The following is a 17,152-nucleotide window of genomic DNA, read 5'->3' on the forward strand; positions in this document are numbered from 1 at the left end:
TGTAAGATCCAACCCGAACCCACGTTTTCTCCCATTTCTTCCTTTGTTTTTCCGCAGCCGCTCCTCTCTGTGATCTCTCCCTCCCCGCGGTCTCCTCCAACCTCGTCGACGTCGCCGGCTACGCAAGTTTTGTTTACCTATTTTTTATTTTTTTTCATGTAGCAGCATCATAATTCCAGTAGTAGCATCATCGTCATATTTGGATTTGGGTTTTTTAGGGAATTTTCTTTTTTGGGGGGTGGGGTGGGAGGGGAAGGAACTAAGAAGTGCTTTCAAACATAGCATGAATGTTTTATGAGAATATTATTTAGTTGTTTGATTGGATCATTGGTTATGAGAATATTATTTTGTTGATAGGACGATCACTTTTTAACCAGTTTTTACAAGAAATTTTCCATCGCATCGTTGTTTACGCGTCAGAAGTTTTCATGGGTGAAAAAATATTCATGTTCTGTGTAGTTTTTTTATCCGTGCATTTTGCTCTTGTACTGTATGATTGCCCTCTGTTGCACGAGTGTTTTATGAAAATATTTGTTGAGTCTTCTATCAGATTAGTGGTTATTATGTTGGAAAGGAATTTACAACGCTTAGTTGACGGGACAATCACTTAAAAACACATGTCGCCAAATTATGGATGCTTATGGCAAACTTTGAACATTGGTAGTTGATTTTTGTTAAATACATGTGACGAAATTAGTTGGAGAATTGGTGTTTATGTTGATAAGATATATTGTGTGTTTTGTCAATTTATGTTGTGTGTATTGTTTTGATAAGATCATGTGCTATTAGTATTGTTGAAATGGTAAATCAGAATCTATTAGAGAGAGAGAGAGATGTGAGAGAACAGAAACGGTTAAGGGCCTTTAGAGAGAGAGAGATGTGGGAGAACAGAAACGGTTAAGGGCCTTTATATTTTAGAAAATTGAAGGGTTTTTCTCATTTACTTGCTCTCCAAGTTAACTGATTACAGGGACACTTTCAATATTTTCATCTAAATTTTGTTTGAAAAGAAAATGCTTTTTTAAAGAACTAATAATTAAAGTTATAAAATGCATTTTCTCTATGTGGAAAAATGTTTGTCTACTGATTTTTGCTTAATTCCTTGGTGAATCTAGCTAGGCCGGGAGCTTAGCATTATCATTTAATCTCCTGCATTCTTTCTTTTTTTTTGTTTGAGGAGATGCGACCTTTATGAGATTTTAATACGTCTTAAAATTTTGAGCTATGTAGCTTCACTAAATGCAAATAATATAAATTTTGGTAGCGATACCAAAGCAACCAAAAGGGAATTAGTTTGATATACTTACAAATTATAAATTCTTTATAAGTGATAATTTGAGGCAAAATCTTTCCATGTATATGTTGTATAACACTTATATGCTATTATTATCATGATTATTATTATTGTCATTGCTATTATTGCTCTTGTTATTATTATTATTATTATTTTTATAGTAAAACTTATAAAATTAATCCCCTGGATTGATGTCGGTTTTTGTCGAATTTAGTGAAGTATAAAGAAAATCGAACGCGTAACCTTGTTCTTAAATTATTTCATATATTATGAGGGGGAGAGGTCTCGTAGTGTTAGACTTTAGTATTATCTCATCTTTCATCCCTCTCCTTGGCCCTCTCCCTGGTCCTCTCCTCCCTCTCCTTCGCCCTCTCCTCCCGACCCTCTCGATGCCCAGTGATCCCTACCTTTCTCTCTTTCACCCCTCTCCTCGACCCTCTCCCGCCTCTCTTTGTCTCTTTCATCCCTCTCATTGGCTCTTTCAATGGCCCTCTACTCTCTCCTTCGCCCTCTCCCTCTCCCTGGCCCCTGGCCCTCTCAATGGCCCTGTCGTCCCTCTCTTTCTCTCTTTCACCCCTCAACCCTTTCAAGCCTCTGCGTCTCTTTCGTCCCTCTTCTTAGCCCTTTCAATGGCCCTCTCCTCCCTCTCCTTCGCCCTCTCCTCCCCCTCCTTCGCCTTTTCCTCCCTCTCCTTAGCCCTCTCAATGACCCTGTTGTCCCTTTATTTCTCTCTTTCACCCCTCGGCTCTATCTTGCCTTTCTTTGTCTCTTTCATCCCTCTCCTTGGCCCTCTCCCTGACCCTCTTATCCCTCGGCCTAGCCCTCCTCCCTATCAGCCTTCCTCGCTGCCTTTTGTCCCTCTCCGACCTATCCATCTCCTATTTCCACCGGTTCTTCCTCATTCCCTCTTGACAAATTCCAGCTACAGCCTCTCGGTTGCCCAATCACTCGGCCTTCACAACATCTCCCCCTCCCCCCACAACTATTGCTCGCCATCCTACGCATACATCTTCCCCCTTTTATCATCTGCAGTGCATCGTCGTCAGCATACTAGTTCTCACCCCCCAAGAACCTCATCTGCAGGGTCGTTCCTAACAAGATCACCAAGAACCTGATCTGCAGGGTTCTTACCCCCAGAATTATCGCCAAGATCCTAGTCAGGTTTCTCTCCCCGACATCACCACCGATATCCTGAGGAGGGTGCTCGCCCCTCTTCCTCCTGCAACTCAACTTCCTCGTACCCCATCATCCCCTTCCCCTTGGTACGAGGACTGTTGGCATTCAGAGATTGATCCCTGCAATAGTCGATGAGGACTGTCGACGGTTTCGACGACGATGTGGGGTTGGTGGGCTCTGCGATTGTTAGTGATCGGGCTTGGGCTTCGATTTTCGCATCGACTGTAGATACTGCGGCTGAGCGTGCTGACGGGTTAACAAAGGGAGGAATCGACGTCGCAGACGATCGGGAGGAGGACGACGACGATAGGGGCGCGCCTTCGCTCACAACTATCTAGATACTATTAGACGTTTATGATTCAGAAAATGATCTCTCCATTGACCAGAAGACAATTTCAAATCCATTTATAACACCATATAAGCATTGATCTTCTTCTGTTTTAGTAGTTGGAGAGATTTCCTTAAACCATTAGTTGCCCGATTCCCTAAACCCCACCTCGAACTGTCGAATAGTTCATGTGAACCAATTCCCAATACATTTATGAACCGATTCTCTCCGATACACGAATTGATTCCTCAAAATTAGCATATCGCTTACTAGTATGAGAGGACCAAAATTGATTTACAAGTCCGTTTTCATGCACATGCGCTTGGATTTTTTTATATGTTTCGATAATTTTATCGAAAGTATTCTTTCAACAAGTGGAAGTTATTCAAAGTTAATAACTAATTCTAGATCACTGTTTCTTTAACTGATGTTGCTAAGAAGATTTTGTCTTGGCCTATTAGTAGATCTTCAGCTGAGAGAAATTGGATTATTTATTCCTACATACATAATGTGAAAAGGAATAGATTGAATACTGGAAGGGCGGATAAGTTAGTATTCATCCATTTAAACATTCGCCTCCTGTCACGGTTCTGTGAGAACTACAAAGTTTGTCCATATAAAGGATGGGGTAAGGATCGAAATAACTTGGAGGACCCTTCAAGTAAGTTGAAGGAGCTCAAATGGAATTGTTTGGACTCGGAATAAGCAGAAGTTGCACTTGATGTTAAGGGGAAGAACGTTGCAAAATAGAAAAAATTATTAAGATGATGTCTAATATTTAATATTTTAAGTTATGTATTCAAAAACTATAAAAATAAAGTATTGACGTATTTTGTATGAAAAAATATTGAAATGCATGATTAGTTTTCTAGTTTCTAATTTTCTACTATACATTTTAAAAAATGATAAGCATACTCAAAAAAAAATTACATTGTATCCTATATCGAACTTGCATATCGAAGCAAGCTACTCCCTGTCGAATCCAAAATTTTAGTCTCGAACTGCATACCCGAATTCATACAACGACCCGCTACGTACCGCAAACCATGTAACTATGCCGTAAACATTTTATTAATGAAACACAGAGTTGCTTATACCCATCATTACTCTCGAAAAATAGAGAATTGGTCTCTTGTCAATCAAGCAAACAGACCCTTGATGTATGAGATGAAATCAGTTATAAAAATTTTCTCTTTGATCCTGGGAGTATGATGCACTTGGTTTACCAACTAAAGCTAATCTTGGGCACTTAAACTCTCCAATCTTTTTCTAAAGAAGGTGGTAGCTAGGCTTTGTCTCTAGGAGCCTGACAGTTACTAATCTGATAATAAAACTGAAAAGCAAATCTCTTGACTTAATCAAAGTTAGAACTATCCTTATAAAGGTCCTCTCGCTAGTGCCAATCACATCGCTATGAAATGGATTTGCAGGAGAAGCTCAAGCAAGCAAATATAAGATGAGAAAAGCTACCTTTTGGCTAAGGAAGGTAGCGTACGAACATATTTTAGTGCTCACTTAATCCCTCGACATGTGACATTTGATTTATATTATACCGATCAATTATTAGAGAAAAAGTCGACATATATTTGTTTTCTATTTTACTCTACTCAGCTAGTTCTCATCCTAGCTCAATTGCTATGTAACCAGTCACCAATACCCATCATCTAAAACATTACCCACGAGTTCAGCTTAATCCATACAAAGTTAATTGTACATGACATCGCCAAAGCTAAACCGAAAGGGTTAAATAATCCAACTAATTAATCCTGAGAAAGTAGACAAATGCTTAGCACGCCTAACATAGGAGAGATTCTCTAAAATAATGTTGGATGTGGATATGGAACTCGTAATTTTCTCATCGTAAAGCACGTGTCTTATTAATCCTCCTTAACAAGATATTTGATCTATATTAATTTGAGCAACCATGTTGTTAGGTCACTCCTTAACCCAAAGACTCCTTTTGCTTTGTATATATTATAATAATATAATAAAATAAAACATAATGCTAGACCTAGAACCTAATATTGTAGGTCTAACAAGTCTTAAAAAACTAAAAGAAATTACATCCCTTTATATGCTAGTACAAACTTTATTAGTTCCGCAGGAGAATCCTTTATATCTTCTTCTCTGACGATTTTAAAAAGTAGAAAAGTTGGAGAAAAATCTATTTTTATGATAAACCCACTCAATACAAAAAAGAAGAATAATGTTTTTCTAACTTGAACTTTCCAGCTCAAATTGAACTCAATGAAACGTACTCGCAATGCCCATATGTTTAGACCTAATTACATTTAAGTTAGAAAGCTTGAGTTAGAATGATAATACTCCGAGAATGAACAGGTACACTAGAGAAATGTATTTTATGAAAATCTCTTACTTTGGCACTAACATTATAGACACCTTGATGGATATATTCAGTTGACTGAACTATAGTTTCATCTAGCACCTTTAGTTTGTGTATTGCATATCCTGGTACTGTATATAATCTAATAATTAAAGTTTTTTGATAATATGATTCTTGATATTGTCAAATTTTAAATATATCCATTTGTTTCTCCTCTATTCTGCCTCCTATAGGAATTCAAAACTACTAGAGATTTCACACTGGGAGAATGTTCAAATTACGTTAACTTGAAATGTATTGTTTAAGTACAATTCAATGATTTATAGTTTTAGATAAAGTGATTCATGACAATTATGCTTTCACAAAGGAGATGATGAGTTGAGTAAGCCACACTAATGAACCTGAACCTGAACCTGAAGGACGCGGAGGCCGTACTTGGACCCAGTTCACTGTCTTACGTGGTAATCCAGGAAGAGAATGACCCTTAGATCGGTATATTTATCCTAAATCCTCCATATTTTGCACTGATCCTATAGTTCTCATCTCTTGGAATAACCATATGTCAAACGAACCCAACCCACTGGATACTTTCTCTTGTACGGGAGGTGTTGGTCAAGCAATGATGAATTCACAGCAAAGTTGCCATTTTTGTTAGACTACAGTAGTGTCGCTCGTTCTATTTATAAACATTAAGCAAAGTATGAAAGTGCATGCAAGGGAATGAGTTGAGGATTAATCTACCGCTGAGACATATGATAACGTACAATTTGGCCAGTATGTGCATCCATGATCCACCTGTAGATGTAAGAATGATCAAGTACCAAGAAATAGAGGGGGGAAATGGACAAATTTGGATTGTGAGAGTAGAATTTCTAACCCAATATTAACTATAAAGTAAATTCGAAGAAACATAAACTTTGTTTTCAAATAACTATAATGTCTCTGTCTGAAATAAATAAATAAATAAAATATATACGAGAAAACATTTCCCCTAAGGAATGGAAGTTATTCCCCTTATTCGTTTAACTACACTATCAAACAGATAACTATGACACCTAAATAATCAGATAATATACCCTCTGTCAGAAAATTTTGAGCCACAACTATATGAAAATATCTTGTTTCCTTACTTATTCTACTTGGCACTTGGACCGACTGGATCACCCTCTATTGAAACTGTTATGAAAAAAAAGGGTCATTTGGATATGTACCCATTAAATCATAGGTATTTGCAAAAATGCCCCCAAATCTTTCTATCCGCAAAACTACCCCTCAAATCATCAACTTTAGAAAAAATTTCCCTAAAATCAATAAATCATCAACTTGGTGATAAATATTAATTATTTTTTTATAATTTTTACATTGCAATTACAAATTAGCTTATTAAAGTTGATAAGTAATTGTTTTGAGGGAAATTTTTTCCTAAATTGATGATTTGAGGGGTAGTTCTGCAAATACTGGGATTTGGAGGATATTTTTGCAGATATCCATTCTTTAAGGGTATATATGCCAAAAAAAAGACCCAAAAAATAAAAATGTTGCCTCACTTTCAAAATTATATATTAGATCTTTTTTTATCATGACCTTCTTGGCCAAAAAATAAAAATGTTGCCTCACTTTCAAAATTATATATTAGATCTTTTTTTATCATGACCTTCTTGGCCCATTTAGATTTTATGATAGTATGATTAAAAATTATATATTAGATCTTTTTTTATCATGACCTTCTTGGCCCATTTAGATTTTATGATAGTATGATTACGGTCAAGATTCCCATGATTGTGGCTGGCTGATAGAGTGCAAACTTGTTTGACACCAACAAGAACTGCAGGATCCTATCAAGCTGTGGTCATAGTATAGCTTGAAGCCAGGTTAAGGACAAGTCAAATGGATGGCAAAATAAAATTAATGGTGACTCATTTATGTCGGCACACAAGTCACATTTGAAATGTTGCACCTCGGAGGGACCGTTTTGTCTGCTTTTTTCTACATAATTTGTTGTGAATTAGATTCTGAACAAAATGCTAACAAAAAAATATGTAAAATTTTATTACGCAATTTTATGTGAACGAACAAAATATTGGGAAGATATTACGGGTTGGAATAATAAATACTTATTTTAATTTTCCATTTGAATCTATTATTTTTTGATCGATCTATTTCCAATATATAATTTGGATCTCTAGCTGCTTTGATGGTAAGATGCCCCACCAGCAAATTGGAAGTGAATTGGACCCAAACCCCCGCAAAAACTAATATGTGACAGGGTACCACACTACTAAAGTAAAGAAGTTGCAGATGATGCTAGTGTTACATCTGCAAACTAAAGTTACAACAACTTAAATCCGTGTGAGCTACAATATGTTGTATGTCGTATTAATGCTCAAAAGAAAAATGTGAATTACATTTGCACCTTTTTTCCTGTAACTACTGTTTGCTTATAGATTTTAAGTATGACAGTCACACCCAACAGCAAATATAGAACCTAAAGTTACGAGCCTAAAGTTGTGCGTACATCCATTGATTCTGATCTCAGCATATGTTGCACATTTGCATATATTTAATCAATGATGGGTTCACTGTCTCAGTGGCTAACCAAGCGAGACAATATAGGCAGCTAAAATGTCAATGACATCAATGACATGTTGGTGAGAAAACCCCCAAGTAGGAGTCAAGGACTTAAATTGAAAACACACAAATTCAAAGCTATGCAAAGCTTGTAGGTGCCCAAAGTCCTCAAGAGCAACCCAAATTTTGACTAGATTATGTAAACCACATGTCAAAGGTTAGGTAATTGTAAGGTAAATTGCCATTAAGAGGGTTTGTTACCCTAACTCAAAGACCAGGATGGAAATATTTTATTTATTAGTAGGGTAATGTGGGTTGTTGAAGGGTCCCCTTGGCCTTTAGGTTTGGCCAAAAGCTCGGAATTCTCCTTGTCTTGACACGATATTGTGGGGTTCAAGCTGGTGATCTAAACATAGGACGCAAGGGTGAAACTCCGATGTCAAATTCTTCCACAAGAGAAACTTGACCTATTTTAAAGATTAACTACATAATCTTAAATACAAGGTTTTGTGACTGCTTACTTTAATTGCTATCTTAAGTATGTAATTTAGGCAGGCCATGCATGCAAAGCTTGATAAAGGAAGTCGGCAAGTGTGGTAATATTTATAGGTTTTCAGATATTTGGTCACAGCTCATTGATTTCCTTTGTTGTGAAGGCATCCATATATTAGCTAATCCTTTGTGAAAACATCAACTCGCTTTTACACAAACTTAACAGATGATTATAGAAAAAGCAAACTCACCTGAAACTGACTTGTTCTCCACACAACAACACCCAGATTCTGATTCATCTAATGTCTCACGCTAGAAGCTATTGCTGACCGGAACCTGTAAAGATAAATTTTAAATAATTAGTTTTGAACTTCTAAAATGTTATTCCTTTGGATTTAGATACTATTATGTTTATAAAAGGTAATGTTAGTATGTTAGGCCTCAAATTCTACAGAAAAGAAATTGATGAGTTAAATGGATTATTCACTTGGACAAAATTTGAATTACAAAACACAACTAATCAAACAGCTAATTTTCTTGTGTCCACTTCCTTCAGTCTTGCGGAAATAGAAGCAAAATCTGCAGCAGTAGAGATCTTAATGAAATGCCTGCCAGATTTTTGTCCTTTGAGTCAATGTCAAATGAACAAATTAATCCAGTTTTGATAGGTGCGATATTCAACAGAACACAGTCATGAGCACGCCATGTGTTTTGCTGAAATTTCTCCATCCAATTTGTCATGATCATAAAATGAAATGAACAACTATCTGATATACAGAGATCTTTCCATCCTGAGAAAAACTCCAATAGAAGAATTCACATTACGATAATAATCAAAATAAGACACATTTTGTGCTAATTAACCCATTAATACAGGCATAAATCAGATACTTTAGAACTAATTAGATTAAATTAGACTGTGATTAGAGCACAGTAGAACTAGCAGGCCAACATTCAGGCACAATCTGATCGTAGGAACACAATTAGATCCCTTTTAGTAGAGGTACATAATATCACCAATAAATGAGATTGTTCAACCTCTTCCAATGATTATGATTCACTTCTCTTTGTCTATCACCAAAAAGAAAACTGAAGCATTGCTTTTCTTCTAAAAAATTGGTTAATGACAAGTCGGTGATCAATTAATTAAAGAGTAATGATGTTACTGTTCAAGCATCAAAGGGAAATTAGTGATAAGTCAAAATCAGCCATTCAATCCTAAAAGTGAAGGCCCCCTTCATCTAACAGCATCAATCTACGATAAGACCACTCAAGAGAATCTGCACCATTTTCAAATTTTGGTGCCATGTACTATTATCTTTCACCAATTAGGACAATTACTCCATATTATCTTTGTAAAAAATTATGGTATCTTCCCTCCCTTTAGTCCTATAAATAGAGTTCTTTGTGTATAAGTGTTTGGTGAGGGGAAGTGAATAGGCCATTATCATCAATCAAACTCTGTCTCCCTCTATATAAGTTCTCAGGTCTTTGAGTTTTGCAACCAGAAGCAATAACAAGTCCCTTTACTGCAGTCTGTAAAAATGGGCCGAGGCAGAGCTCCCTGCTGTGCAAAAGTGGGACTCAACAAGGGCTCGTGGACTCCAGAGGAGGACATGCGGCTCATTGCCTATATTCACAAGTACGGCCATGGCAACTGGCGAGCTCTCCCGAAATTTGCAGGTAGCTTCATGTCTCAATGGAACGGTTATGTTATATGTATAATTAAGTTAATCAAACTCCTCATTTTAAACAGGGCTTCTGAGATGTGGAAAGAGCTGCAGACTAAGGTGGATCAATTACCTTAGACCTGATATAAAGCGTGGTAACTTTACCAAAGAGGAGGAGGATACCATTATCAAGCTCCACGGATTACTAGGAAACAAGTAAATGAACTAAAATTCTGATTGACTTGTTTGTGCATTGTTAATTATAATCTTTTCCTTAATCAAAGGTTCGAACTGGTTTTACAGATGGTCTAAGATTGCATCTTGCCTACCGGGTAGAACTGATAATGAGATCAAAAACGTGTGGAACACCCACTTGAAGAAAAGATTGGTCTTGCCTACCGGGTAGAACTGATAATGAGATCAAAAACGTGTGGAACACCCACTTGAAGAAAAGATTGGTGCCTAAGGAGAAAAAATCAGGAGAAAACCCTGAAGAAATTCCAAGCTCACCGTCGTCAATGACTACTGCATCTGTTTCTGTGTCATGCTCTGATGAAGGTGAGAGCAAAAAAGAGAAAGAGCAAACTGACAAGGAACAGCATGAAGCTATGGATGACAAAATTGACAAGATTGAGTTATCCATTGAGCCCAATCTGGACATGTGGGATATGTTGGAGGATTCTTCTTATTCAGAAATAACACACGAAAATGTTGAACCTCCCTCCTCCGACATGCGAGTAAAAGGTGATGACGGTAATACTCTGGTCGACTTGCCCGAGATTCTGATCGAGCCAGAGATTTGGAATATGATCAATGATGACTTAAATATTGCACTGACAAGGGACACTACTGCTGCTGCTACACCACAAACTCATCATCAAAACATCAAAGCTAAGGGTGAAGATGAAAAAGAGAGATGGCTGCAATACTTAGAGAAGGAGCTAGACTCGTGGGAAGAGTGTGCCGCTGCTACTGCACAGGTGGAGGGGGCAGACCCAGTGGCAAGTTATTTTCAAGCACTGCAAGCTTCACCCTCACCTTTAGATATCTTATATTGATTACAAGTGCCCTCATGCAATGGTTACAAGAAATATGACTGCAAGAAAATGTGCTTGCTAAAAGATTATACAAAGATTGTAGTATAACAAGAATCTTTGGAAGTGGAGGGTGAACATTTTCCTAGCTTCACTCACCAAATCCGGTCAATGTTGATCAGTATAAATGTGTTAATTAAAACTAATGCAAAATACAGTGAAGAAGCAGTCATCATAGATTTCTCCTTGTTAATGTGAGTAATCCTTATTTAATATCAGTTAGTTTATGCATGCGGGAATATTTTGTTCTTGAGTATAAACTGAATGAAGGTTTTTCCATTCATTCATGACTTCAGAAAAATTTGAACAGGTCCTTTATAGAAATGTTGGGTATATCTGACTTAGCCTTATTCGGTGACGTTAAAAAGAGTTGAGGTGTGAGATTATGCATTTATAGAAGTGGAGAAAGAGGGGATTTTATGTCTGTCAAGAGTTGGACTAATTCCATTCAAATAGATGAGGGCATTAGTATTTTCTAAATATATATTCATAATGCTTACATAAATATTTCACAAATATCAACACAATCATTCAGCTCCACAATTTAACACTTGCACTTGTGTGTATTTAGCAATAAGCTTTTAACTCTACTTGTATTCCTTTAAAGAGTAAGAGTATTGGTTGTTTCGCGAATGAACGAATAATATTTCTTTTGTCACCTTAACTGCAGACACCTTGTCAATAATAATCAGACGGAATAGTGATTAACTGAACATGAAGGTGCCTGGATTTAATCAGTGATATTTAAGGCTAAATTTGCGCTAGCGTACAAATGGGAAGGTACGATCACATCTTTCCTAACACAATTAGACTTGTGGTTGAGAGAATTAGTAAAAGAGAGTTTGGATACCCATATCAGGGCTTCAACATCAATCATAATAAACAAGAACTTTGTTTTCTATTTCTACTTGTGAATGAAGATTGTCTAGCTTGTGGCTTCAAATGAATCGGCTGTTTTAACTGCCATGTGTCCTAATGAAGTGTTTAACATAGCAATTTGTACTGTACTATCAGTAACCAATTGGGATGGTTACCTGTAACTTGAATTATGAAATCAAAGTGATTGGTGTTCATGGCAAAAGAAAATTGTGTGATCTTAACTTGAATGATTTGCTTTGGAGCACATACTCAGTTTCCATGTCCCATTCCAGTTGCTCATCACTTATAAGCTAGTAGTGAACTGAAGGACAATAAGGATTGTAATTCACCAAATGTTATGCATTAAAATTTGTCGGGAAAATGAATTAGGTACTAGCCAGGTGACATGATCTTGGAGTCAGCTCCCAAAGCTCGTGATTACAGGCTTACAAGATAGAAGCAGACTATCTGTACATGGAGCAGGGTCCATTCAAGATTTGAATTCTACCTTATTGGATGCCACGTAGGAAACATACCCTCTTATACACACTTCGTACGTGTCATTTATATATAAAGTACAGATATATTACTACAAAGAAAATGGGCGGATACATAAACTCTAATATCCAATCTTGTCCACAACGAATGTGCCCTTTTATACATGTATATACACTATTATTACAAGACTACAAGTTCTCTATATATGTATTTACATGTACAATAGACTAACAGTCTAACACCCAATCCTCCCCAATCAAAAGAAGGGAAAAAAACAAAACACGAAAGGGAAAACTGATGGCAAATGATGGATACCTGAGTGTCTGGTAAGAACTGTGTAGGACCTAGCAACAGTTGCAACTCCGTGAAGTAATCAACTATTTGCACACTGGTAGAAATGTATAGTAGAGACTAAAAACATGATGTGGAACAGGTTGAACCCATTTATATGGACCATTTTACTACAGAAGAGCAATTTAATACTATTGCAATATTTAAGCGTGATTTTCTGCTTTAGTATATAAGATTTGGACATATGGCCGATAATTAGAAAGCTCACAACGAAATTTACAAAAGTCACAGTAGTGAGTATCAACTAACACATTTGGAAGCATGATGAAATGACCAGAACTGAAACTTCAAACCATGGGATAAAATTCGGAGTTCACCAGGAAGCCTTGAATCCATGAGGAACATTGAATCCACAAGGGAAAAAAATTTTGTAGTGATCTAGTCTGCCAAAAGTTGGCTGTGAACTACCTTCATACAGGCCTGAGGCTTCTAATCTAACTAAAGATAGAAAATATTGATCCAAATTAAAGTCTTCATTGCATTTAAATACCCTATAGATACCCTATAGTTTCCCTTACTTTGCACTTATATACCCTTACTTGTATTTGGCAGCACTTAATATAACTTAAAGTTTTTAGAACTTGCACTTATATACCCTTACTTTTTTTGACAGAGTTAAACACCTTACAGTTTTTAAAAACTATCACTTAAGCGCCCTAATGTTTTTAAAACTTGCACTTAAACACCTCATTTATGCAAACTTGAGGGTAATCAAGTGCATGTTTTGAAAACTTTAGACTTCAGGGTATTTAAGTGCAAGTTCTAAAAACCTTAGGGTATTTAAGTGCAAGTTTTGAAAACTTTATGGTATTTAAGTGATAGTTTTTAAAAACTATAGGGTTTATAAGTGCTGGCACAAAAAGTGAGGGTATATAAGTGCAAGCTTTGAAAACTTGAGGGTATACAAGTGCTGTCAGTGAGGGTATACAAGTGCAAAGTAATATAAGTGCAAGCTTTGAAAACTTGAGGGTATACAAGTGCTGTCAGTGAGGGTATACAAGTGCAAAGTACGAAAAACTATAGGGAATTTAGGTACAATTAAGCCTTTCTAACCAGCTGCATTTCTAATTGGTAGTTCATTTTATGAGTGAATGCCTTCAAACATTCGTCTTTCATAAACCAACATCTGGAATTTCTATAAATGCTCTCCAATTTTGTTGGTTTAGAGTTTGATAGTCATACTTCTTTGAGGAACAATATTATCTAACTATTTTGTTGATTTAGTATTCTCTCCTAATAGTGTTTCTTCCACACAAAAAAAAGAACTTCAATCAACTTCTTCCTTACGATATTATTTTTCTACCTGACTTGATTACCTTCGATTATGCACTTTTTCTGATGGAAAGTTACTGTGTTTACAGTAAACACCTACCCGCTACAGTAATCACCAACCGCAGTGCTGCTACGTTGCAGCAACACTGTAGTAACAATGCGCACCTACCACAAACTCAACTATATATAGCTTTCTCTAGTGTTAAGTTTAAATCATCCTAGTGTTTCCAATTAAGAGTGAAAAGAAAGAGAGGGGAAGAAAGAGAGAGAAAAAATAGAGAGTTTCTCCTTAAAAAGAGAGATTGTAACTCCTAAATTTTCCTCATAGTGGATTCTTCTATCATTGTCCGTGGTTTTTATCCCAAATTCATTTAGGAGGGTTTTCACGTAAATTTGTGTTCATTTTATTACTTCTACTCTACTATTCGCTGGGATCTTGCTCTATTGGACGTCGGGTTTGTTCCAACATTTTCTTCCCCCGTATTTATTTCCTCTAAAAAATTCCACATTTGACCTCTCTACCTTTACCTATATTCCTCCCTTTTCCTCCAATTAAATTTTCTCTCCTCTATCTTCCCATTCACATCATCATCCCTTTAAAACCCATAATCTAGTGCAAATCCACTCTCAAATGAAAATATCAAATATTAGCTCGGCCTTATGAATGATTAAAGGAAAACTACATGTTCCGTGAGCTACGGAACCTACGCGCTTCTAATTTTGTTGAAAATTTCAATTTCATTTAACATATTAGGTGTTTTTTTTTTCTTTCCACGATCTGAAAAGGACATGAAATATTGAAATTTAGATTGCACAATTAACAACTTACGTTCAGATTCCCACTGATTTAAAGGATTGATGTTTATCTCTATAGTAGACTACTAATTATACAACATCTACAAATATAGAAACAAGAAAATGCAGATTTACCTCGATAAGTACAAGTAAAAAATTTGAAGCGGTCTCATAGCCTTCAGATTCAGGATCATCATCACTCCCTGCGAAGAGATCGAGGGAGAAACAAAAATAAATAAATAAATAAATATAGAGATCAGTTATGGCGTTTTAGGGTTAGGGTTTAGAGAAAAGAGATCCAGGGGGCCTACGTCGGCGTTGTGATAGCGGATGAAGAAGATGCAATTGAGTTCACAGAATTCGATTTGATTCGTTGATTGATTTGAGAAAAATCGGAAACTGGGGATTTTCATAAGAGGGAGAAGGGTACCCTTGATGCTTTTTTTTGGCGGCAAAAATTCCCCGCTTTTCTTTTCCTCTCCAGGGTTGAGAATATATGGGCCTGGGTTGGTTCAAAAGAACGCGATTCCATGGGCCTCGTAATTCAGCACGTCTTAGATTTGCAACCCCTGAAGCACATCTTGGGTTCTAATAAGTTTACTAAGCCCACTTGCGTGTTTTAATATCTTAATTAATAATCAGTATCAGTATGAATATATATTTTAAGAAATTATTGCTAAAAGTGGTATAAAGTATCTTGTAATTAGAAAAATATGGAGAGTAGAAGAAGTTATCAAGTAGTTTTTAAGATGAGATAATGCTAATGAAGTAACTAAAAGTTTATAGTGTCCCATATTAGTGTTCTCATCATTGAAAAGCTAACTTATCCAAACAATTTTTTAGGAAAATTAAATATGACGGATTTGAAAAAAATTATTGTACACTTATACAATTATAAATATGAATTAGTAACTAAATTAATATAAATCCTACTAATAGATAAATCTATTTATTCAACAAATATAAAGATATCAACACATAACATTTTTTATTATCTTATATCAATATATTAATTTTTTTCATTTTAATCACAAAAAAAATAACAGACTACTCTTGTTGGATTTAATCTAATAAATCTATTTGTGGACACATATGATTAATCAATGTGTATTGCTATCTTTCAGGATAACCCACTAAAGTGATCAATTAAGTTGGGTTAATTTGGTATTTAAATAAGTCATGGGGTTATATGTGCAGATACCAGGTTGTAATTGTAATTTATTGAGGGGCTAAATTACAAAAGTACAACATCTATAAATAAGGGGTTATGGTCCCTAACCTAGGGTAACATTCTCTAATTCTCTTCACCCCCATCTAAGAGAGAAATTCGGCTAAAGAGAAAACCCTAAGGTTAGAAGATCCAAAACCCAAAATCAAGATCAATCTATGGATTCAGGTATAAGCTTCCGCTCTTTTTTTATTATTGTTAATCTCTTTGAATTAATCATGGCTATATGGTTTTTTTGATCTCAAGTTTTGATTTAGATCTAACAAGTGGTATCAGAGCCACCTTGATTAATTCTTAGGGATTTAAGTTTTATTGGGTTTTTTATCATAAATCTCTGGCTAAAGATTCAAATTTTTGGGTTCGGATGAACAGTAACGATAATTTTCGGATGAACAGTAAAGTTTTTTGTTCGGATGAACAGTAAAGTTTTTTCGGATTAACAGCAACTGAAAAATTGCTGATGAACAGTAACTTTTTGGAATTTTTTGGATTTTCCTTTGCTTTTTTCTTCAATTTTTTCCAATTCTGGATCTGTTTTGAAAATAAAAATCAAAGGTTTCTTGGGTTTGTCGGCGGCGGTTTCAATTTGAAACCCTAAGGGTTCATGACGAAAATTAAGGAGGTGGTTACCTCAAACGAACCTCGCGTTCGTTCAATTTTAACCGAGCTTCGCGCTCAACGAACCTCGCGTTCGCTCTAAGGTGAACCTCGCGTTCAACTCAGGTGAGCGTCAAGCTCAATTTTAACGAACCTCGCGTTCGTTCTAAGGTGAACCTTGCGTTCAACTCAGGTGAGCGTCAAGCTCAATTTTAACGAACCACGCGTTCGTTCTAAGGTGAACCTCGCGTTCAACTCAGGTGAGCGTCAAGCTCAATTTTAACGAACCTCGCGTTCGAACTTCAGACGAACCTCGCGTTCGTACTTCAGACGAACCTCGCGTTCGAACTTCAGACGAACCTCGCGTTCGTACTTCAGACGAACCTCGCGTTCATACTTCAGACGAACCTCCCGTTCGAACTTCAGACGAACCTCATGTTCATTTTTTTAACGAACCTCGCGTTCGTTCCCAAGTTGAACCTCACGTTCTTTTATCAAACGAACCTCGCGTTCGTTCATTTTCAGACGAACCTCGCGTTCGTGCTTAAGTGAGTCTCGTACTCAATACAGTCGAACCTCGCGTTCGA

The 17,152-nt window shown here is 36.4% G+C and overlaps 2 protein-coding genes across 2 annotated transcripts in view; both read left to right on the forward strand.

Moving 5' to 3' along the window:
* Positions 1-3,503, forward strand: part of LOC109825401 (oligopeptide transporter 4-like) — an 11,177-nt gene extending 7,674 nt beyond the window's left edge. The window contains 1 exon segment of the mRNA XM_020392256.1: positions 3,207-3,503. Coding sequence (XP_020247845.1) covers positions 3,207-3,503 — 297 coding nt within the window.
* LOC109825402 (myb-related protein Zm1-like) lies at positions 9,408-10,278 on the forward strand. Its single transcript, XM_020392257.1, has 3 exons — positions 9,408-9,885; positions 9,959-10,088; positions 10,176-10,278. Exons 1-3 carry the CDS (start codon positions 9,747-9,749, stop codon positions 10,276-10,278), a joined length of 372 nt encoding a protein of 123 aa, XP_020247846.1. The 5' UTR covers positions 9,408-9,746.

The sequence above is a fragment of the Asparagus officinalis genome, chromosome 10, assembly GCF_001876935.1.
Source record: "Asparagus officinalis chromosome 10, Aspof.V1, whole genome shotgun sequence".
Taxonomy (NCBI): domain Eukaryota; kingdom Viridiplantae; phylum Streptophyta; class Magnoliopsida; order Asparagales; family Asparagaceae; genus Asparagus; species Asparagus officinalis.